Source organism: Salvelinus sp. IW2-2015, linkage group LG27 (genome assembly GCF_002910315.2).
Source record: "Salvelinus sp. IW2-2015 linkage group LG27, ASM291031v2, whole genome shotgun sequence".
Taxonomy (NCBI): domain Eukaryota; kingdom Metazoa; phylum Chordata; class Actinopteri; order Salmoniformes; family Salmonidae; genus Salvelinus; species Salvelinus sp. IW2-2015.
The window spans coordinates 5,226,244-5,250,960 of NC_036867.1; the positions used below are offsets into that span (position 1 = coordinate 5,226,244).

The 24,717-nt window shown below is 41.6% G+C and overlaps 2 protein-coding genes across 2 annotated transcripts in view; one reads left to right on the forward strand and one right to left on the reverse strand.

The window, feature by feature from the left end:
* Nucleotides 1-15,202, forward strand: part of dnah5l (dynein, axonemal, heavy chain 5 like) — a 78,822-nt gene extending 63,620 nt beyond the window's left edge. The window contains 17 exon segments of the mRNA XM_023973366.2: nucleotides 852-1,070; nucleotides 1,159-1,335; nucleotides 1,535-1,729; nucleotides 1,921-2,076; nucleotides 2,401-2,583; nucleotides 2,848-3,018; nucleotides 3,214-3,592; nucleotides 4,757-5,028; nucleotides 7,881-8,045; nucleotides 8,174-8,441; nucleotides 8,564-8,685; nucleotides 10,952-11,299; nucleotides 11,499-11,687; nucleotides 11,839-11,971; nucleotides 12,212-12,420; nucleotides 13,659-13,880; nucleotides 14,167-15,202. Coding sequence (XP_023829134.2) covers nucleotides 852-1,070; nucleotides 1,159-1,335; nucleotides 1,535-1,729; nucleotides 1,921-2,076; nucleotides 2,401-2,583; nucleotides 2,848-3,018; nucleotides 3,214-3,592; nucleotides 4,757-5,028; nucleotides 7,881-8,045; nucleotides 8,174-8,441; nucleotides 8,564-8,685; nucleotides 10,952-11,299; nucleotides 11,499-11,687; nucleotides 11,839-11,971; nucleotides 12,212-12,420; nucleotides 13,659-13,880; nucleotides 14,167-14,385 — 3,627 coding nt within the window. The 3' untranslated portion in view covers nucleotides 14,386-15,202.
* On the reverse strand, nucleotides 14,643-23,751 carry LOC111953404 (caveolae-associated protein 4a-like). The gene is made up of 2 exons (XM_023972645.1): nucleotides 23,060-23,751; nucleotides 14,643-17,058 (listed from the first exon to the last, which is right to left on the reverse strand). The coding sequence occupies exons 1-2, from the start codon at nucleotides 23,414-23,416 to the stop codon at nucleotides 16,480-16,482; spliced, it is 936 nt and encodes a 311-aa protein (XP_023828413.1). The 5' UTR covers nucleotides 23,417-23,751; the 3' UTR covers nucleotides 14,643-16,479.
* Nucleotides 23,752-24,717: the final 966 nt, after the last annotated feature.

A 24,717-nucleotide genomic window follows, 5' to 3' on the forward strand; every position in this document is an offset into this window, starting at 1 on the left:
TCAACAACCATGAACCCTTCTTTGAAGGGAATAAACTGTACACTTATGAGTGGGTCCTCTTGCTCAGTTGTRCAMCGGGGCCTCCCACTCCTCTTTCTATTCTGGTTAGAGCCAGTTTGCGCTGTTCTGTGAAGGGAGTAGTATACAGCGTTGAACRAGATCTTCAGTTTCTAGGCAATTTCTCGCATGGAATAGCCTTCATTTCTCAGAACAAGAAWAGACGAGTTTCAGAAGAAAGTTCTTTGTTTCTGGCCATTTTGAGTCTGTAATCGAACCCACAAATGCTGATKCTCCAGACACTCAACTAGTCTAAAGCAGTTTTACTGCTTCTTTAATTACAACAACAGTTTTCAGCTGTGCTAACATTTTTGCAAAATGGTTTTCTAATGATCAATTAGCCTTTTAAAATGATAAACTTGGATTAGCTAACATAACGTGACATTGAAACACAGGAGTGATGGTTGCTGATAATGGGCCTCTGTACGCCTATGTAGATATTCCATWAAAAATCAGCTGTTTCCAGCAACATTAGTCATTTACGACATTAACAATGTCTACACTGTATTTCTAATCAATTTGATGTTATTTGTATGGACAAAAAAAAATGCTTTTCTTTCAAAAACAAGGACATTTCTAAGTGACCCCAAACTTTTGAACAGGACCACTTCCATTACACTTCACCCCCCTTGACTGGCTGGGTACAAACCCAGGTCTTCTGCACACTACTGTGTAAGTCTTTGTTAGCCCACTGAGTTACATACAGCCTAGTCATTAACTCAGGGAGCTAACACAAATCCTCAGTTCTCAAACAAGGTTACTCACCTAACCAATTCTTTTGAATATGTCCCCAGGCCAACCTGACCCTGCAGGAGGCCCGACTTGGTGTGGCCCAGGGGGAGTTGTCCCGGGCTCAGGAGCAGCTAGACGCTAAGCAGCGGGAGCTGGATGAGGTGCAGGCGCTCTATGACGCCGCCATGAGGGAGAAGCAGACCCTAATGGACGACGCCACAGTCTGCCGRCGCAAGATGGCCAACGCCACCGCACTAATCGACGGGCTTGGTGGTGAGAAGGTGAGGCGCTTTAGCCAACTCCTCAAACTGTCATGCCATATGATTGTTGACATCTCCATGCGTCTATCTTGTTGTGTTTGTCTGTCAGATCCGCTGGACCGAGAGCAGCGCCCTGTTCCAGACTCAGATCAGACATCTGGTTGGGGATGTGTTGCTGGCTACTGGCTTCCTGTCCTACGCTGGTCCCTTTAACCAGGAATACCGCAACCTATTGCTGCAGCTCTGGAGAAAGGAGATGGGCAGCCACCACATCCCCTACAGTGATGTAAGACTCAGCTACACTCTTCACTGTTCTTGTCCCATTTGTCCATAGAGATTCAAGGTCTTAACTTTGTAACAGTGATGTTAGTACATAGTCACTACATTTGATATTATCATTGGACAAAATTATCACATTGAGCTGATTAGTTGTGCTGTTTGAGACCATACTGGAATTGACCTTGAATTGACCATAATCGCTGTAGGAGCTGAATGTGATCAGCATGCTGGTGGACAATGCCACTGTGGGGGAGTGGAACCTTCAGGGCCTACCCAATGACGACCTGTCCATCCAGAACGGCATTATCGTCACCAAGGCCTCACGCTACCCCCTCCTCATCGACCCACAAGGCCAGGGAAAGATCTGGATCAAGAACCGTGAGAAGGATAGGGAGCTAGAGGTAACGAGGACTGAGTAGCTACAGTTATCTCACCCATAAAAAGTCAGTCTGTATGAGATAAATGTCTGGAGAAACAGACAACATTTCTTTAATCCAAATGAACTTGACCCTACCTGTTTTGCATAAAACAATACAAATAAACCATGAATGAACATAGGTTTTATTACCATCTCTGTTACTGACTGTTTCAGGTGACATCTTTGAACCACAAGTACTTCCGCTCCCACCTGGAGGACAGCATGTCTCTGGGGCGCCCCCTACTGATCGAGGACGTAGGAGAGGAGCTAGACCCTGCCCTGGACAACATTCTGGAGAAGAACTTCATCAAGTCTGGCTCCACGTATAAAGTAATATGCTGCTTTTTGTCATCAATGTAGATGTATAGGGTTTGTGCTGTCTTGGAGTTAAACGTCTTGGAGTCGTGTTTGTGCTTGCACAGCTGATAGTTTGCAAATACTGTCTGATAGATAATTACAATAGTGCCTGGAAAACTGTAATTTTTGCTCTAGTTTCGACCTCCTTTTGTTTTATTAAGCTCTATGTGGGATATGAACGTAATCGTTTTTAATATTGGGTCCAAGATGCCCGTGCTATGACAACAAGCCTCCGGCTCTCTGTTGCCATTTCATAGAGTATCTCTTCCAGCCCTCTGTTGCCTGTCCTGTCCCCAGGTGAAGGTAGGAGACAAAGAGGTGGATGTGATGAAGGAGTTCACCCTCTATATCACCACTAAGCTGGCTAACCCGGCCTACACCCCTGAGATCAGTGCTAAGACTGCTGTGGTGGACTTCACTGTCACTCTCAAAGGCCTGGAGGACCAGCTGCTTGGCCGGGTCATCCAAATAGAGAAACAGGTACAGGGATCCCATTTATGCAGTATACCTATAGAGTACATAACTGGGGTTGCCATTCATATTGTTTGAGTAAAGCTAGTCAAATACAGCTGTCAGTCACACAGAGTTTATACAGAGTTTAAAGAAATACAAGTACCTCCTTGCTCTTACAAGACATGCTTATTTCTCTCTGTCTGTGTGTSYSTCTCTCTCTCTCTCTCTCTCTCTCTCTCTCTCTCTCTCTCTCTCTCTCTCTCTCTCTCTCTCTCTCTCTCTCTCTCTCAGGAGCTGGAGTCAGAGCGTGTGAAGCTCTTGGAAGAAGTGACTTCCAACAAGAGGAAGATGCAGGAGCTGGAGGATAACCTCCTGTACAGACTGACCAGCACTGAGGGCTCTCTGGTGGAGGACGAGTCCCTTATCGAGGTCCTGAGAGTCACCAAGACCACAGCAGAGGAGGTATCTGTGTTTTGGATTGGCCAAATGTGCATGATTTCTTTCCAATTATGAAGTATGAAAGAAATGAACAAGAGCATCATTTTTTAAATACATTTTTAAATATACATATATGTATTTCCACTATATGTATTGATTTAAATGTTCTCAGATTTGTGACACAGTAGTCCAACATTGTACTTAAAATGTTCCCAACAGGTGAGTGAGAAGCTAAARGTGGCAGCCGATACCGAGGTGAAGATCAATCTGGCCAGGGAGGAGTACCGTCTGGTGGCCACACGGGGCAGCATCCTCTACTTCCTCATAGTGGAGATGAGCCTGGTCAACATCATGTACCAGACCTCCCTCCGCCAGTTCCTGGGCATCTTCGACTCGTCAATGGAGAAATCCACCAAGTCCCAGATCACCTCTAAAAGGATCCTCAACATCATTGAGTTTCTGACCTACCAGGCGTTTCGATATACAGCTAGAGGCCTGTATGAGGATCACAAGTTCCTCTTCACCCTCCTGCTGGCCCTGAAGGTCGACCTGCAGGCCAGGAACATCTCCCACAGCGACTTTCAAACCTTCATCAAAGGTTCGGCCAGTTACATTCATATTTTCCATTGCAACTTTCAGACCTTTATCACATTAACATTGGATTGTTTCAGTACCTCCTGATTTGTTATGAATGTGGCTGATGTTTTCAACTTCCCAGACATCCAACTTGGAAATGACATTGATAGCTAAATAGAGCTTACCTTTTTTTTGTTTTTGCATCCAATTTTTATTTCTGTGTAGTAAGATTTCAGAACCTGTCATAGAAGCAATGAGTTTAAACAGTAGCATTCCAATAACGGAAACTAGTTTTATCCCTACCTGACTACTACCGTGTATGATTTATGATTAGGTTATGATAAGACTGGCCACATGACCTGGCCAGGATAAACTGTGAGGCCTAACTGTAGCCTAGAGCCTATATTTTCCTGGTCACCTATCTGATTTAAAAAAKACAATTTCAACGTAACCCTTCAATTAATATCAGTCATTACTAATCACATTTACCTTTATCAATGTGTCTTTTCACAACGAAAAAGTGACACCCATCACTTTGCTCTTATCACCCATGTAGGGTATCTCATAGTGTGTCTCACATGCGACTTGGCCCACCCACAAGGGGGGTAACTGAATACCCCAGCCCTAGTTCAGCTTACATCACACTGCTGACTGTATGCATCCAGATCTATTTTAGCCCCCTGAATTCCCCCTCTCACACACCAATGGTATTAGGACTTTCTTTGACTGCGATAATGTACATCAAGCTATTTATTTGGAAGAACTCTTTGTTTTCTCTTATTGTATTTGCATACAGTTCTTCTTATTTCCAACATTGACTAGTTTTCAACCTTTACAGAAAAGAGAATTGTTATCCGTCATGCTTCCATCTTAAAATGAACCCAGTATTCACTAAGCAAACCCTCTGAGTTTAATGTGCTTCTTCACCCTCAACCCCACTTAGATTTGTGTAAATTGAGATGTGAGATTTGTTACAAATTGGCAGTGCGTCGTCATATGGGAAGCTTAATAATTCTCACTTTCTCTCTATTACATTTGTTGCCGTTATTCAATTCAATCGTTATTAAACCATGAGTAGTAATCATATTAACTGTGCACCATGCATTACAGAAGATCCTACACATATTTAGAACTTGAAATGAGTGTATAGTTATACACATATGGAATATATCTCCTCCTCTCCTAGGAGGTGCAGCTCTGGACCTGAACTCTGTGGAGCCCAAGCCGCGGCGCTGGATCCTGGACATAACGTGGCTGAACCTGGTCCAGCTGTCCAGCGTGCACCCCTTCACCCAGCTGCTGACCCAGGTCACCCACAACGACCGCTCYTGGAGGGCCTGGTTCGACGAGCCTGCCCCCGAGGAGGCCCCGGTGCCTGACGGATACGACAGCATGCTGGACACATTCAGGAAGTTATTGTTGATCAGGAGCTGGTGCCCCGACCGGACCATTGCACAGGTGGGTGGGCCTATCTGTTGTTATTTAGGCCTCACGTACGAATTGGGTCAGTGTCTGCTCAATCAACATTTCCTGTGCTATCGGCAACAATATATTTTTGTTTCAACAGAAGAAATGCATATCCGTGTATTTTCAAGATACTAGTTTGTATTTACCCCTTYAATAAAATGTAATTTCCCACATACAGCAAAAGCTTTTGACCCAGAACAACCCAAACGTTACTCATCTTTCCTTGAGTCTGGATGGTACCTTTAATATTTTTATGCAGGCACAGTGCTCCAGAAATAAAGGTGGCAGATAGCCTAGCGGTGAAGAGCTTTGAGCCAGTGACAGAAAGGYCGCTGGTTCAAATCCCAGAGCCGACTCTGTGAAAAATYTGCCGATGTTCCCTTGAGCAAGGCACTTCATCCTACTTGCTTCTGTAAGTTGCTCTGGATAAGAGCATCTGCTAAAATACTAAAATGTAAATGTAAAATAAACGTGCTGGCCTCAAACTTGTCATACCATTCAAGAGCAAATTACCTTTTTTTCAAATCTAAATTAAGACTTGCTGAGTGATGTAATTTGACAAGTTCATTTACTTAGTAACCGTGGAAACTCTGGGGAAGACGGTGAGAAAGAGAGAAAAGCACAGGTGTACTGTAATCATTTACAAATGCGTACGTTACAGACAAGCGTCTCCCCTTTCAGTTCTGACTTGGGAGGGAACTATAAAAAGCCTCTCTGAAATGAGCGAACAGCTGACAGTCCGCATAGCCAGCGATTACCCATTCAAATCCACCATCTCTCCTTCTCGACCAAACCATTGCCAAGTTACACAAACCAGACTTTGTAGGGTGGGTCCAAATCCTTCAAACACTGAGTAAATGTTATGTTTGTCTGAAGAAACAAGACAAAGAACTGTTGATGGTACARTGCCTAGTTTTACATCAGTAAACCAAAGTGAATACATTTTATCATCAATTAATATCAGCGAAATTKAATGGCTTCGAAAATATTTCAACAAGTTCCAAATGAATTTGGCACTAAGTATGCAGGAACTCTATTAAAATGAATAGGCGTAGAAGTAGGGTTAGGGTGTGGTACTTTCCCACCTTTTGTGAAATGTCACACTTCTCCCCACTTTTGGACAGCCGGAGGAGCTAAGGCACTGAATTCCCATGTCAAATCTGATCTGAGGTCTCCACTTTAGAAATGCTACCCACATGTACGTACTAAGAGGAGGCAGCTGATTACATTTTGACACGCATGACAGGTGGAAACTGAGTTTGAGGCTCTTTGCCAAATATCTACTAAGCTAGGACCAGTGGTGTAAAGTACTTAAGTAAAAAATACTTTCAAGTACTACAAGTAGGTTTTTTGGGGATCTGTACTTTACTTTACTATTTTTATTTTTGACAACTTTTGCTTCACTACATTCCTAAAGAAAAYAATGCACTATTTACWYCATACATTTTCCCTGACACCTAAAAGTACTMCTTACAWTTTGAATGCTTAGCAGGACAGGAAAATGGTCCAATTCACTCACTTATCAAGAGAACATTCCTGGTCATCTACTGCCTCTGATYTGGTGGACTCACTAAAGTGTTGGAGTGTGCCCCTGGCTATCTGTAATTTAGAAAACAAGAAAATGGTGCTATCTGGKTTGCWTAATATAAGRAATTTGAAATGATTTATACTTKTACTTTTTATACTTACTTACRTRCATTTTAACAGTTACATKTACCTTTGATACTTAACTATATTTAAAACCAAATACTTTTAGACTTTTACTCAAGTASTATTTTACTGGGTGACTTTCACTTTAACTTGAGTCATTTTSTATWAACATATCTTTACTTTTACTCAAGTATGACAATTTGGTGCTTTTTCCACMACTGGCTARGACTMTTCCACAAACCTACAGGGTGATTCCATGCYAGCGKAGCCCCAAAATATTGTTTGTATCTCAGATTGTTCTGGCAATTCTTACAAAGAAACTTCATAGGGCGGAAGGATGTTTGACATGCTTTTTACATTTGYATCACAAACCATTTTTGAGAAAATCATGATGAAAGTGGCCATTTTAGGCCCTTTTAGACCTAAAATGCCCTCTTCAGATACCATATATATTTTTGACCTACGCTGACGTGGAATCACCCTACATGCTCCTGGAAGTGGAGTGACATAGTTGGTAAGACCGTGGCTKTGGTGATAGTAATGGCAAGGTTGTGGGTTGAAGTCCTGCAAGGATCACATACACTAAACACAAATGTATGCACTCGATGTACTATACATTGTGCTGTAAACAAACATTTTTCACATTCAATTGAAAACTAATGTTTTGTTCTCCAGACATGTTTCTTCTCCTTTGGGCAGTGTGGTGTTGAATACTACCTGTCTATGTCTCTTCAGCCAACACATTTCCAATCATCTCTATTAATAGAATGCGACTCACTTTTAAAGGAAGAACMRCTGTACAGTACTGCTCTCTATGCTCTTAGGCTGCAGATCCTCTGTGCAACATGTCAATGATTCTGCTTTAGGTTATTGCTATGTGATCCGAATAAAATCCTTTCCCCATTGGCCATATAATTATCWCCCTGCAATATAAACTTTTCACAAATAAAAATAGGTGGATTCAAACATGTAGGTTTTTATTTCATAGTTCTCTGTCATCTTAGAACCCAGGTTGATCCAYCAAATGTTGCCTCTTCAATAATGACAAAATGAAAACCTCCAATAAAGCCATAGATTTATCTAAAGCATTATCCAAAGCTAATGAAACATTTCCGTGTTGAAAATCCTCARCTGCAGTGGTATAGCCTGTGTTCTCCACATTAGCTGGTGAATCCCTTTGGTTTTTGTTCCAGGCACGGCATTACATCGCTGAGTCGCTGGGGCCTAAGTACGCCGAGGGGGTCATTCTGGACATGGAGTCCATGTGGGCGGAGAGTGACAAGAGGACTCCCATGGTGTGCTTCCTGTCTATGGGCTCCGACCCCACAGAGAACATAGAGAGGCTTGCAAAAGCAAAGGTGACTTAAGTGGCAAGTTTCTCAGACATAGATTAAGCCTACTCCTAGACTAAAARGCATGATGCATCTGTTTTCTACTGYATGTATTTGACTGTTTTGCTGATGTTGTGTACGGCGTGTACCTGTAGGGAGCACCATGCAGACCCATCTCCATGGGACAGGGCCAGGAAGTGCACGCTCGCAGGTTATTGGCCAACAGTATGGCTGACGGAGGTTGGCTCCTCCTCCAGAACTGCCACCTGGGCCTGGACTTCCTGGACGAGCTGCTGGAGTCGGTCACCAACACCGAAAACATCCACAGCGGTTGTAGGGTGTGGCTGACCACCGAGGTCCACCCCAAGTTCCCCATCAAYTTCCTGCAGTCGTCCATCAAGTTCACCAATGAGCCTCCTCAAGGTACATGTAAACCACTTCTTCTGTGTTAACTTCATAATCTGGATTGATGAACATGGCATATACAGTATCTTCGTATTATTAATTTGTGTCATACCAGATTTGTGGTCTTATGTTGTGTCCAGGTATGAAAGCAGGGTTGAAAAGGACCTACAACGGTGTGACTCAGGAGATGCTGGAGATCACTAACCTGCCCCAGTGGAGACCTCTGTTATACGCTGTGGCCTTCCTCCACACTACTGTTCAGGTCTGACTGAACAACATCATTTCAAACCTGATTCACCCCCATTTCATACCCCGTATCATAATCCCATATCCCCATATCATACCATCAAATGAAATACCCATATCCCCAATGGCTGTTGTTTCTCCAACATTTTCAGCGTTCACATCAATAACAGTCTTTCCACCTACTACCATGGTTTTCCTTTCCCTTTTCTCTGTTCTTACTAGCAGTGTCTGCCTCTTGTATTTTCTTGGTTTCTTTACTAGTAGCTCTGCGCCTCTGTATATTCTCTGGTTTTCTGCAGTGACTCTGCCTCTGTATTTCTCTAGCGTTCTTTGCTAATGCTCTGCCTCTGTATTTCTCTGGTTTTACTAGTACTTCTCTCTGTATTTCTCTGGTTTCTTACTAGTTCTGCCCTGTATTTCTCTGGTTCTCTAGGCTCTGCCTCTGTATTTTCTCTGGTTTTACAGTACTCTGCCTCTGATTCTCTGGTTCTTACTAGTACTCTGCCTCTGTATTTCTTCTGGTTTATTTACTAGTACTCTGCCTCTGTATTTCTCTGGTTTTACTGTACTCTGCCTCTGTATTTCTCTGGTTTTACTAGTACTCTGCCTCTGTATTCTCTGGTTATACTAGTACTTTGCCTCTGTATTTCTCTGGTTCTTACTTAGTGCTCTGCCTCTGTATTTCTCTGGTTTTACTAGTACTCTGCCTCTGTATTTCTCTGTTTCTTACTAGTACTCTGCCTCTGTATTTTCTCTGGTTATTACTAGTACTCTGCCTCTGTATTTCTCTGGTTTTACTAGTACCTGCCTCTGTATTTCTCTGGTTATTACTAGTACTCTGCCTCTGTATTTCTCTGGTTATTACTAGTACTCTGCTCTGTATTTCTCTGGTTCTCTAGTGACTCTGCCTCTGTATTTCTCTGGTTTTTACTAGTACTCTGCCTCTGTATTTCTCTTGGTCTTACTAGTACTCTGCCTCTGTATTTCTCTGGTTTTACTAGACTCTGCCTCTGTATTTCTCTGGTTTTACTAGTACTTGCCTCTGTATTTCTCTGGTTCTTACTAGTGCTCTGCCTCTTATTTCTCTGGTTCTTACTAGTGTATCTGCCTCTGTATTTCTCTGGTTCTTCTAGTCTCTGCCTCTGATTTCTCTGGTTTTTACTAGGTACTCTGCCTCTGTATTTCCTCTGGTTCTTACTAGTACTCTGCCTCTGTATTTCTCTGGTTCTTACTAGTGTCTGCCTCTGATTTTCTCTGGTTTACTAGTACTCTGCCTCTGATTTCTCTGGTTTACTAGTACTCTGCCCTCTGTATTTCTCTGCGTTTCTTACTGAGTACTCTGCCTCTGTATTTCTCTGGTTTTACTAGTGATCTGCCTCGTATTTCTCTGGTTCTTACTAGTGTTCTGCCTCTGTATTCTCTGGTTCTTGCTAGTGCTCTGCCTCTGTATTCTCTGTTTTTTGATAGTACTCTGCCTCTGTATTTTCTGCGTTCTTACTAACTGATCTGCCTTATGATTTCTCTGGTTCTTACTAGTGTTCTGCCTCTGTATTCTCTGGTTCTTGCTATGTTCTGCCTCTGTATTTCTCGTTTTTTTATAGTACTCTGCCTCTTATTTCTCTGGTTCTTAATAGTACTCTGCCTCTGTACTGTTTCTTGTACTGCGTTCTGCCTCTGTATTCCTCTGTTTTATAGTCCGCTGCTCGTACTGTTCTTACTAGTACTCTGCCTCTGTATTTTGCTGTTCTTACTAGTACCTGCCTCTGTATTTCTCTGGTTCTTACTAGTGATCTGCCTCTTATTTCTCTGGTTCTTACTAGTACTCTGCCTCTGTATTTCTCTGGTTCTTACTAGTACTCTGCCTCTGTATTTCTCTGTTCTTACTAGTCCTCTGCCTCTGTATTTCTGCTGGTTCTTGCTAGTACTCTGCCTCTGTATTTCTCTGTTCTTACTAGTGATCTGCTCTTATTTCTCTGTTCTTACTAGTACTCTGCCGCTTATTTCTCTGGTTCTTACTATACTCTGCCTTATTTCTCTGTTCTTACGTGCTCTGCCTCTGTACCTTTCTTCTTTCCCCTCTGCAGGACAGGGAACCATTTTGAAAACAGTAGCGTCCTACTGTGAAACGCTCACATTCTTTACATTACAATCTATGCTTTAACTATACAGTTATTACTTCTAATGATATTTTACCCAGTGAAAATAAATGAATGAATGGATGAACCAATGATGTCCATCAATCTCTCTATCAATCTCATGTGTGTTGGTTTTTCTCCATGCAGGAGAGGCGTAAGTTTGGCCCCCTGGGCTGGAACATCCCGTACGAGTTCAACCAGGCAGACTTCACCTCCAGCATGCAGTTTGTCCAGAACCACCTGGACGAGTTGGACGTGAAGCGTGGCGTCAACTGGAGCTGCCTGCGCTATATGCTGGGCGAGGTCCAATATGGCGGCCGCGTAACAGACGACCTGGACAAACACCTTCTCAACACCTTCACCCGCGTGTGGTTCAGCGAGAGCACATTCGCCGACAAGTTCTGTTTCTACAAGGGTTATACTATACCCAAAGCCAAGAATGTGCCGGATTACCTGCTCCACATTGAGACCCTGCCGCTGGTCGACTCGCCAGAGGTAAGAGGGGGGAGAGATGTTATTGGTGTGACATTAGTGCTACATCGTTATTTTCTGCTTGCAGTTAGCAGACGGTTCATGTTAGACAGGTTTTGGTTATTTTTGAATAGGCTACTATCACACTGGAGCAACAAACATATTTTCCTCTACTCAAACATACATACAACACATATACTAATCACAGTTGTGTGACCAACAGGTATTCGGTCTTCATCCTAATGCTGACATTACGTACCAGACAAACATGGCCAACGAGATCCTAAGCACCATCATCAATATCCAACCCAAGGACAGTGGAGGAGGGGGAGGGGAGACAAGAGAGGCCACTGTCCAGAAACTGGCCAACGAGATGCTGGACAAGCTGCCACCAGACTACGTTCCACATGAGGTAACCAACCTGACATGGACAAGGTTGATTGTGTCAATCAGGGGTTGGGGTCAACACTTGTTATATCTTGGCTCTGTAAAGATACCATATGTACCACAGATCAACTGARCAACTACATCAATAATAAGGTCCCCTCTACTTTGTRCTTCAGGTGAGAGCTCATCTTCAGAAAATGGGCCTTTTACAGCCCATGAACATCTTTCTGCGGCAGGAGCTTGACCGCATGCAGCGAATCATAGGCTGTGTACGSAGTACTCTCACCGATCTGAAACTGGCCATTGATGGTAAGTCTCTAAAAAACACATACTGTAAATGCATACAGAGGTACTATAAAAAAGATAATCTGTAATAAAAACAACAACTTTCACACTGTACAGTGTAATTAGCATGGAAATACAATACATAGCTAGTTAGCAACTTTTGAAAAGAAATTAGACAACATTTTTCTCTACTCCAAAATCGAAGTGAGACCTTTGAGTCTGATTRTAGGTTTCAAGTCCCTGAACTAAATTATCTACCATTAGGGACCATTATCATGTCAGAGGATTTGAGGGATGCCCTGGACAGCATGTATGACGCTCGCATCCCCAAGCTGTGGCAGAAGATCAGCTGGGACTCAGCGACGCTGGGCTTCTGGTTCACGGAGCTACTGGAGAGGAACCAGCAGTTTCATACCTGGATCTCCAGTGGACGGCCCCACCAGTTCTGGCTCACTGGCTTCTTCAACCCACAGGTAGGGTATACGTGASCGACCGCCTTGATTCAATCTTRTGTAGCAAAATTTGAAATTGTGTTTCTTTACATTGGATAAAAGCAGAGACACAGAGCTACAGTGGTGTATCATACACTGCATTTGAAGAACAATGGGAAAGTAATTCTGCTTTGAAAGTTGATCAACCTTGAGAAAATGGCCTTTGAATGTTTTGGTACCTACTGGAGAGCTMTTCTTTGTCTACACCCCTTCAGCATCGTTCACACCCTCTTAAGTTTTAGTCSCACCMAACTCTTTAAGGGTTGATCTGAGTGTTCTGTCCTAACAACGACAGTCAAGCACCCAAGCTAACTGGCGAACGTTGGCTAGCTACTTCAAGACACAAATGAGAGAACAGCTCACTGACTATTTTACTCGCCCTAGCAGAGCTGGTTAGGCTGTTTTTATGTTATCCAGAGCGTTGGTGACTGCAACTGTGCTGCTGGCAACAATTTATGCTTTTTTGCCAACGTTTACTGACACCGGACATATTCAACTGGTGTTGAGTGTTYGTAAATGTGTCAGTTATTCTGCGCTCTGGCATACTSAGACGAGAGTGCTCTGAAATCGGAGTAGTTAGCCAGAGTSAATTTACCAGCTACATCTATCAACAGTTGTCGCTGTGACATTCTATTGAAATGGTTACTTGCATAGTGGAGTCTTTTGTTAAGACATGTAGCTAGCTAGCTGGGTAAACAATTAACCATAATCACAACTCAAGACGTTACTACCCTGCATGAATCTGCAGGTAGCTAACCAACCAGGTTCAATGTTAGCTAGCTAACATTAGGCTATAACTAGCAATGCAAATGGCTCTGAGATACAAATAATAAGATCATACACGTAATGTTAGCTAGCGAGCCAGCCAGCTAACGTTAGCTAGCTAGCTAACAGTACACTTTTTAACTTAAAATGAAAACAACTTTACKTTCAAATGGCTCTCCTGTGAAGTGGTGACCCGCGACATATGCCTAGTTTCCTGAAACGAGTCACTTACTGCAAATGTACAAGCTCAGAGGTGGAGCAGACATGGCAGTCGCACCAATGAATATCTGGTTACAGTACTTCGTGTGGAACTTGTACTGTTTATGTATTACCTGGGAATAATGTATATTACATTATGATAGAAATGTTATGATTTTAAATAGTGTTCTTTTAAAGCACCCAGCAACAATGTTTTCAAAGTCATGCCATGATAAACTGTGTGTGGTTTGTCATAGGGCTTTCTGACTGCCATGAGGCAGGAGACCACAAGGATGAACCTGGCCAAAGGCTGGGCTCTGGACACTGTCGTCCTGCACAACGATGTCACCCGGATGATGAGGGAGGACGTCACAGCGCCACCGCCAGACGACATGGGCGGAGTCTACATCTACGGACTCTTCCTGGACGGGGCAGGGTGGGACAAAAGAAAYGCCAAACTCACAGAGTCACCTCCAAAGGTTAGCATATAGCATTATCTCATTTTCCACTGAGAATATTTATGCTCATTATTATTTGCTTCACTAAGATCGATGGTAAAAACTTTGAATGAACCAGACCTGGGTTCTGTCAACAACAATATCATACCAATGAAATAGTCCCGAAAGTGAAAACTCTAAATTCAAGTGCACCTTGATTACTTGTATTTGACATMATGTATTTTACCCAGGTCTGTAATRAATTTCCTTTGAGTCTGAAGTTGTTAAAACCAGCCTATTGAGTCTCACCCCCGTCTTTCACTTCCAGGTCCTTTTCACAGTCCTCCCTGTGGTCCACGTCTATGCTATCAGCACGTTGGCTTCCGATGCCAAGCGTCAGCAAGGGATAAGCCTGTACGCCTGTCCCGTGTATAAGAAACCCAGACGCACAGACCTCACCTTCATCTTCTCCCTGCTGCTGCGCACCTTCCAGGCCCCTGACCACTGGACACTGAGGGGAGTGGCTCTGCTCTGTGACTGCAAATGAGTGGACATTTCATTTCAAGTGGTTAGTCATTTTAGTTTTGCAAAACATGTTTGTGTGGGGGGTGGCAGTGGATAGGTAGGGGTGCGTGTGTGAGTGTGAATGAGTGACTGTGTGTGTGTMTCAACCACATACTGAATATGACAATGACGACAATGTGTGTGTTTATCTAATTCCAAGTGATTTCTCAGAATTACTATTTGTCTACGTAGTGCAAATGAATTGATTAATCAATAATGCTAGTATTTTGTGCAGCCAAATTACTATATTTGGAATTTTTATTAAACACATTTTCAAAGAATACCAGTAGATGTAAACAATGCACAAGTCGTATATAAATTCTTGTTTTTGAATAACTCATCATATCCTGGTRTTTTATTTGTTGAAGTGCTGTAGAAAAGATAGCTGTTATGACATGTTTCCCCTATTCCAATTTATCCACTAAAATCAACCCCTCTGACACTTTACCCTGTCAAAAAGCATTTGAATAGCATCATGTCGCATCATAGTAATAACACTTTTATAACATTTTAATAATTATGTAATAAATCATAGCATAGCAAACAAGGATGCCAGTAATTTTTTTCCCACAGTTCTATASCTTATGACTGGGTTATGTGTGTTGTAATACGAGTGTGGTTGTCATAAGCTGTTAGGACACATTTTATGGGAATTTACAAAAGCTTTCGACTACTGTCTTGTCTACTATCTTAATTAACATATTTTGGACGTGTAGAAGATAATTACCATAGCAACAGTTAGTGTAGTACTGCACCGAGGTTAGACCTTTTTAAACCGTGTTCATTGAATAGAAACAAAATCTACAGTTAACAAGAGTATTGGACAATTGAATAAATAATAACATGCACAATGTGTTACCTCTCCTTAGCAGCAGAGAGGCTTAAAATCCATCCTATATATGTAAAGTGGCATAAACTTGAAATAATATCTATAGTCATGCCAAATCACTCACACTATAACAGCAAAAAATATCTAGAAATGGCTTCATATATTTAACCATACTAAATGAGCAGAAGATGCAAATATTCAAGAATCTGCTTRTGTCCATAGGGAGTTAAATGATGTACTTACAATGTCTATTCCTACTGGCCATTTGTATAGCTAATTATTGTTTATTTTTTAAATGTCATATCATAGATATTTGACATAATACACAGTAGTTTCCTCACTCACCGTTTCATATAATATAATCATATTTGCCATTTAGCAGAAGCTTTTATCTTCGTCATGCGTGCATACACTGTACGTATGTCTGGTTCCCGGGAATTGAACCCACTACCCTGGTGTTAGAAGCGCCATCCTCTACCAACTGAGCTACAAAGGACCAATTTCGAAATTAACCCATTTTCCAATGAAATGATATATACTTGTTAWATATGTTTATATATGCATTACTCCTCAGACAACAGCTGATTTTAGTTTTTCTCTGCAAAAACTGCACAAGAAATGTTATCTATTCACTGAATTCTGGTTCGGYGGGCATGAGTTGACATCATTCAGTCCTGAAGCTCATCACTCTTCACATACCTTCACACAAGACATTTCTCTGTCAAGTTATTGTTTTTCATATGTAACATTAACCTTAATTAAACCATTCATACCTAAACTCAATTTCAACTTCCGTCATTTCAGTAGTTTAGCCTTAACATCCCATATTCAGCCTTTCAACATGCAAATTAACGACAATTGAATGTCCGTTATGTTGTAAGTATGTTGATTATGAAGATGTTGAAAGTCTGTAGAAAATGTCCAATCCCTCAAACTTGCTGTAATTCTTTTCAGYTTATTTGTTTTGAATACTTGAAAGTCCATGTCTAATGTAAACAGGAAAAAAAGAAAAAATATATATATATTTACTTGTTCTATATAAATCCTTGAATTCCCAAAACAAAGATGACTTCCAAATGTTACAGGAGTGTGTGGATTATATAAACTCTTCGTTTTGACACCCTAACTGGCCTGTTTCTGGGACCGGGACTACTGGGACTAGGGTCACAGGCCAATCCAAAAAAAAAATATTAAAACAAGGAAAAATAACATGTATGTTGTTGTTTTTCAGTTTCCTTGACTGCTGTTTTAGGAGAGCTGCTTGATATCATTTATCGGTACCTCATCCTCTCCATCCTCAGCCTCCTTGGTCACCTCCGTGTAGGCGAGGTCAGGGCTTGCGGATTTGCGTCCCTTGGGTGGTGGGATGGGTGCGGCACCCTCAGTGACCCCCTCGGCCCCCTCCTGGCCCTCCGCCACAGTCCTCTCCTTCTTCAGTTTGGCTGGCACATGGCTGGCAATAGATTCCTTGAGCCGCGAGCCGGACTGCTTGAGCCTCTCGCCGGACTGGCGGATCTTCTCCCGGCGCTCAGTCGATACGATGCGCTCACCCATCTGGCCAACCTTGCTGTTCATGTTCTCTTTCGTCTTGGTCATGTTCGCACGGGAGAAGGTAGATTTGAAGCTCTCGATGCGGCTCAGGCCTGATTTCTTCATCTTGGCGGCTGTGGACGAGGCTTCCTCCACCACCATGTACTCCTCATCAGACTCAGGGGGGAGCTCAAAGTGGTCTGGCTCCACTTCGGCYGCCGACGGTTTGGGTGCCTTGGGTTGACTGGGTCCTTTGGGTTCCTTTCCGGCTGCCACAGCTGGCACCTCACTGTCACCCTGTAATGAGATCAGAAACCAGGTTGAGTGTCTCAGAACCACCTCAAAACAACCAAAGGGACACACAAAAGCGCTTGTGTGTCTGCTTGCTAGTATACATCTGTAACCTGTAAAACCACACATTTCACTGCACCTATCCAGTGTATGTGACAATAAAACATTTTTTTGTCTGCCTGCTAGTATACATCTGTAATATCAAGTGGTAGCACTTTGTTTCAGGTTTAATGATATCTGAGCTCTGACAGAAGGATTGCAATAGTATTGAGGTTGAATATATAGAAAATAAAGACCAAAATKAAAAGTATTGATGTTGGGAGGAGAATGACCACCATAATATTGACCTTTTTGCCTTAGTTGTTGAATGAAGAATCTGACGTCTTGACAATCCTGAGAAGCATAGACCAACTGCTCTCGCTAAATGCTGCGTGTCCCATAACTCAGTTATTTAATGGGTTCATGTTTCATACAGTACTTCACTCATTAAAGTCAATGTTTGAAATGAGAGCAGCCACTCATGAAGACATTGCCAAGAACCATAAATAATTGTATGAATTACCATAGATGGCAGCTAAATTGGTATCTGCAACCCAACACTGTATCCAGCCCACACTGTGAGCTTCAGTTAATCRGTGAATTTGGTTCAAACCATTATTTGGGACTGTATATCTGTTAACCCAATGAGTCCCACCGTGATGACGGCGCAAATTGGAATTCTAACCCCTTTTAAACGTGGTGTTTGAGCTACAGACTTTTGAATGACTTGAGCTACAAACTATTAAAAGCTATCATTGAAAGGCTCTCACAAACATGCACATGTAACATGCTCTGCTCTATGATGCTCACTAGCTACACAAGAGTCATTAGAAGGTAAGRGGTTCTTCTACATAGAAGATCATAGGAAATCCAAGGACATGGCGTATATAATACTGCAATAAGCTCACATAGTTGCTGTCTTAAACACCAAACTCTGCACAGTTGTCGCTGACTAGTTGGATATTAATTTCCCAGTTAGCAAACAATTTCTGTACTTAGAGCATTCATATAAATAAATACAAAATGATCAGGTTTTTGCTTTGGCTGACCTTTTCTTATTAACATTGGTCAATAAAACTCATGAATACAACTGTTTATGTCAAATTAACTTGTGTTCTACTTGTAACCTTGGTTGTCCTGAAAGGAAAATGGTWMAACACTTCATTGGGAGGCTAAATATAAAGGCTGGACATGCAGATAAATGAAAGTCAATGAAAAGGAGATTTTTGCTGGGGTCTCGGGACTGATAGGGTTCATAAGACAGGTCAACAAAATTTCACAGATTGACCCTAATTGGCTGTTTTTTCCCCACCTACAATCACTTAATAACAGTATGATTTCAGTATTACAAAAAAACACCCTCCATTCTAAAATGTAAATTAATCATGTTCTACGTGCATCTCAGAATTAAGTTATTGGCCTCTAATATTCTATGAAAACACAAGACTTTAATGATATTTCAAAAATAATAATTTATTACATAATTCGAAATGTATGCACTTTATAGAATATGCCATAAAGGCCTACAGTATTTCACAACATGTCAAAAGTTAGATAGAAAGACTAAGGTTTTGATACAACATTGTGTCACCTGAGAGTTTAGCACCATTCATTTAGATATGTGTTCATTAAATAACGCGTTTAAGGAGAACTGGTTTGATAGTCTTTGGCATATATCAGATGTGTACTGGTTCACTTGGGTCTCTCGTTTCCCTCTCCTGCTTGAAGTTATTTGGGAATTGGAGATGCTTCAGTACGTTTTCCATGGGCCTCCAGCTCATTCATCCTTTCAAGAAATGTTCACAAGAGAAAAACCATGTCTTAACATCATATGTTAACATTATACGTCAACTGTTTCATGTGTTTGAATGGCAGTTACATAGAGTGCATTCGGAAAGTATTCAGAACCCTTCACTTTTTTTACATTTTGTGACATTACCGCCTCAATTCTAAACTGGATTAAGTAGTTTTTCCCCCTCATCAATCTACCCCATAATGACAAAGCAAAAACAGGTTTTTAGAAATGTTTGCAAGTGTATTAATAATAAAAAACGGAAATATCCCATTTACACAAGGATTCAGACCCGTTACTCATTACTTTGTTGAAGCACCTTAGGCAGCGATTACAGCCTTGAGTCTTTCTGGGTATGACGCTACAAGCTTGGCACACCTGTATTTGGGGAGTTTCTCCCTTTCTTCTCTGCAGATCCTCTCAAGCTCTGTCAGGTTGGTTGGGGAGCGTTGCTGCACTGCTATTTTCAGGGTCGTTGTCTTGTTGGAAGGTGAACCTTCGCCCCAGTCTGAGATACTGAGCGCTATGGAGCAGGTTTTCATCAAGGATCTCTCTGTACTTTGATCTGTTCATCTTTCCCTCGATCCTGACTAGCCTCCCAGTCCCTGGTACTGAAAAACATCCCCACAGCATGATGCTGCCACCACCATGCTTCACCGTAGGGATGGTGCCAGGTTTCCTCCAGACGTGACGCTTGGCATTCCAATCAAAGAGTTTCATCAGACCAGAGAATCTTGTTTCTCATGGACTGAGTCCTTTAGGTGCCTTCTGGGAAACTCCAAGCGGGCTGTCATGTGCCTTTTACTGAGGAGTGGCTTCCGTCTGGCCACTCTACCATATAGACCTGATTGGTGGAGTGCTGCAGAGATGGTTGTCCTTCTGGAAGGTTTTCCCATCTCCACAGAGGAACTCTGGAACTCTATCAGAGTCACCATTGGGTTCTTGGTCACCTCCCTGACCAAGGCCCTTCTCCCCCGATTGCTCAGTTTGGCCGGGAGGTCAGCTCTAAGCATTAACTTACACATTTATTAAAAATAAATTAGCAAAAATGTATATAAACCTGTTTTCACTTTGTCATTATGGGGTATMGTGTGTAGATTGAAGAGGGGRAAAAGTAATTKAATMAATTTTMGAATAAGGCTGTAACATAACAAAATGTGGAAAAAGTMAAGTGGTCTGAAAACTTTCGAATTTCAAAGTATCATGCCAAAGCCTTACACGTATTCAAGTTCCATTTATGGGTGAGGAAGTTTGCTTTCAATGCTGAATTCAGAGTTGCAGTGCTGTTCCAATATACTCTAACGAGGCATGTACCATTTGCTATATGAAATATTACTACTATTAATGTACTGTATCATTAATATGCCTCTTACGTATTATAGAACACCTGATCTAAACACTTACGCTAAAAGTTCAAGCCTTTGACTTTATAAAATTACAGCCTCACACATGTAGGATTAACATGCTAAACCTTTATGATAGGCCAAGCCCAATAAAACTCTGCGAAATGAAGCCAAAGAAATTATCACTTTTGAAGTCTATTAAATACAATTTCAATATATAACTTAGCCCTATCACGAGGACATCGTTCTGAGAATGTCCTCCCTCATTTTCTGTATAAACTATGTCATTTTGTACATAGTTATATATTTACTTACTTATTTATATACTGACTGACTGACTTACCTACTTACTTACTAATTGGTCTTACTTATTTAATTACTAATGTGTCTTACTTACTAAACTACTTACTAACTAATTTGTTTTACTTACTAATTTGTTTTACCTACTTACTTACTAACTTACTCATTAATCTTACTTACTAATTTCTCTTACATACTAATTTSTCTTACTTAATTACTAATTTGTCTTACTTAATTACTAAATTGTCTTACTTACTAATTAGCCTTACTTAATAATATGTCTTACTTACTTATGCCCTTGCATTCATATAATTCTAAGAGAGGTTTATTGACAATCGCAGCCTCATACCTAATACTTTATTAGGAGGTGAGGGCCTTGACAGGAAAAGGCTCTCAGTATAAAAACAGAAAGAGGACCCTGTGCACAGCAGGTTCTCAGAATAACCTTGTATAATAACTTTGAATAATGTTGTCAGCTGTCATTAAGAMCCAGCAAATAGCAGCAGACCCCTTTACAAAGACTGGAGGTGCTCTTCATTATTAGAGCGAGAGAGCGAGWCTGTTCTATTAGTGTTATATTCTGACTTAAATTCCAAATAAGTCTTTTTTTTGCCATTTCAATGTTCTCTTGCCCAACATTAGCTGGAAAAACAAAGAGAGTGCTCTTTATTAATATTCATGAACTGCCTTACAGTACGTCGAGCTGATTTCTGTCAAGAGAGTAACTTGTTTTACAGTTTATTTCTCTAAAGAAATTGGGAGATACTTTAATGTGTCAAAATTAGAGCCATCTCTTTTGCTGAGACCAAACATTGTGAATTATATTACCTCAATCACCTCAGCTACCTCGTACCCCCAGCACATTGACTCGGTAYCGGTACTCTTGTTGTTGTTATTTTATGTTACCACTGTATTTCCTTAATCTTTTTTAAATTTTATTTTTACAAATGTTCATACTATTCAGCTCTGCATTGTTGGGAAAGGGCTCGTAAGTAAGCATTTTACAGTAAAGTCTACACCTGTTGTATTCGGCGCATGTGACAAATAAGATTTGATTTGATAAATCTGTGCCACTGCAGGTTTAGGCTACAAGGGAAATCTRGGAAGATTAGTTACATCCATAATCTTTTTCTTTTGATCCTCTTATACCGATCTAAATATAAGTGAATCATCACTAACCATGTACATGTTGGGTTTGTGCAGCTTATCCCAAAAAATTGCTAMATTTGAATTCTAATTTGCATTTACCAATTTTCATTTAAATGATGACATAAAAAGAGCACCTAGTGGTCACTAAATGGCACAACCGCAGAATGGCAGACAGTGTGGTGAWTTAGTCAATCCCAGTATACCAAGAGAATCAACCAACATTACTGTAACCATGCTACAGATGTCCCCACTCCWTGTTTGATTCCTAAACCTCCCTATCATGTTTCATTTTCACTTCCCCCTTTAGCGTAAAAATGGAATGGAAGTGTCTTAACCGTATGACCCATTCTGGACCAGGCAAACATTAGTTGAAGTATTGCAAAATTGAGTACTGAGCAATTAGTAGAATTAAGTTGGTATCACTTTACTTTACCCCCTTATTACCTAGTATTTACTTCAAGACTGTAGGGAAMCAGCATAAGTACGTACTGTTACAAAAATATTTGAAGTAACTTCTAGAAATTACTGTTGGTAGTAATTTCACAATAAAAAAATKATAAACACCAGTGGTAATATTAATATAAAATAAAACATTWTCTGTAATGCATTTGAGTAAAAACTGGTGTTAAAATGTTTGAAAATTGATCCGGTGTTAGTCATCTTTAATTACAGCATCCATTTTCATAGAAGGGAGAGTATGAATTAAATCAACTCATTGCATGCCTTCAAAGCAATAGTTTCTTATTCAACATTAGTACTGTATGTCACACACACACTTGCATGCCAAACTGCATATTTTTCATTGATTAYGCGGTTGCCAGTGAATCCAGTTTGTTTATAGAAAAAGCATGTTGTTCTTTGTTATTTGACCTCCCCCTTTCTTTCCTAGTCTGAAATAAAATGGCAGCCAAGATCCATTCCGCCCCATCCGTGGYTGCTTAATCCAAATCGTATCGTCATTTGCAATTTGCCACATAGATTCGTATTCTTGAGTGCAGCATCTAACCTTTTAATAGACTGCACTATATCTTACGTCCTGTCAAGGCAACTCAGGCCCTGAAATAATCAGGTCAACGGCAGGCTTGCAGCTGTTAGCTTTGAAGGCCAAAGTAAAATTAAGCCTGCACCATTCAACCATCTGAAAGAGTCCATGCTTTGATTTAACTTTTAACACCCTCAATTTTAACAGATTCTTTCAGGCCCCCTGTCTCCATGTTGTTTCTGCCATCAAAATCTCAACTAAAGTCCATGAGTTTGAACAATTTACCACATTCTTCTACAACTCTTGAGAGTATGATCCTTAAATAACCAGTTAGAGGATGAAGATGACAATGGTGAGTACCCCTTGCTTCTGACAGCAATGACATTGGCTGAATGGGCTTACCTGGTAGATAACAACCCGGAACTTGTTCTTGGCCAACAGTTCCTCCTGGGTTATTTCCACCTTCTTGACGCGGATGTTCTGATTCTCCACCCGTACCCGGACATCCTTGATGTGGCAGCTGACCGTCCGCGTTTTCTCCAGCAGCTTGTCCACTGTGCTGCTGGTGGCGGCGTGGTTTACCGTCAGCTTCACCACGTCCTCCTGGATGGTCTTGACGCTGTTCTCCAATTCTAGCTGCCTCTCCTCCATACGTGTCTGACATGTCTGCACGTTGTCAATGATGCCCGCCACACGCTCCAATAGCGCCATGATGGACGTCGTGTCGTCCCCCACAGCCAGACCCAGTTTATCAGCCATGGTTGGTGTCGTCAACCGCCTCGTCTCGGATCCAAWGGGAAAGGGTTGAGGTTAGAAATCTTTGTTTTTCTTAGTGGTCAGTAGAAACCGCAGAAAGGGTAACCAGCCTCTAGGTAGCTTCGACCTGATACTTGTCAGACCAGCAGGTGTTAGGAAGGGTTTGCTTGCTGGATCATTGGGCCATGGAGGGCAGCAGACACCTCGGCCAAAGAGACTCACCGTGCTACTGGTCCCTCACCCAGGTCAAATGCAAAAGGACATGGAGGCTCCTCCTCTCTAGGGTGTGGGCAGCTCAGGGGGATATGAGAGGGCAGATGCCGCCAGTCAGGGCTCAGCGAGAGAGACAAAGAGAGAGACATGGGGGCCAGACTTGACATGCGTTCGCCCAAGCTAAAAATACTGAGCGTTAAGTGACTCCTCTACATTTTTRGAAGATGTGTGGCTGGGATAATGGAAACACCCCTATCCATTCTACACTCATCTTCTATAAGCGAGTTATTATTTTTTCCATTGCACCATTGGACAACTAGCTACAGTTGAAGTTGGAAGTTTACATACACTTAGGTTGGAGTCATTAAAACTCATTTTTCAACCTCTCCACAAATATCTTGTTAACAAACTAAAGTTTTGGCAAGTCGGTTAAAACATCTACTTTGTGCATAACACAAGTAATCTTTCCAACAATTGTTTACAAACAGATTATTTCACTTATAATTCACCGTATCACAATTCCAGTGGGTCAGAAGTTTACATACACCAAGTTGACTGTGCCTTTAAACAGCTTGGAAAATTCCAGAAAATGATGTCATGGCTTTAGAATCTTCTGATAGGCTAATTGACATCATTTGAGTCAGTTAGAGGTGTACCTGTGGATGTATTTCAAGGCCTACCTTCAAACTCAGTGCCTCTTTGCTTGACATCATGGGAAATCAAAAGAAATAAGGCCAAGACGGCTCAGAAACAAATTGTAGACCGTCCCAAGTTCATTCGATTTTGGGGAGCAATTTCCAGACACGACTGAAGGTACACACATTATCTGTTACAGAAACAATAGTTACGCAAGTAATAAACACCGATGGGACCACGCACATCACTAGCCGTCAGGAAGGAGGATTGAGATGTGGTTCTGTCTCCTGAGAGAGTGAATGTAGCTTTGGTGGCGAAGAAGTGCAGAATGCAATTCCCAGAAACAACCGGACCTTGTGAAGATGATGAGGAACAGGTACAAAGTATTATATCCACAGTAAAACGTCCTATATCGACATAAACCTTAAACGGCCATCAGCAGAAGAAGCCTGCTC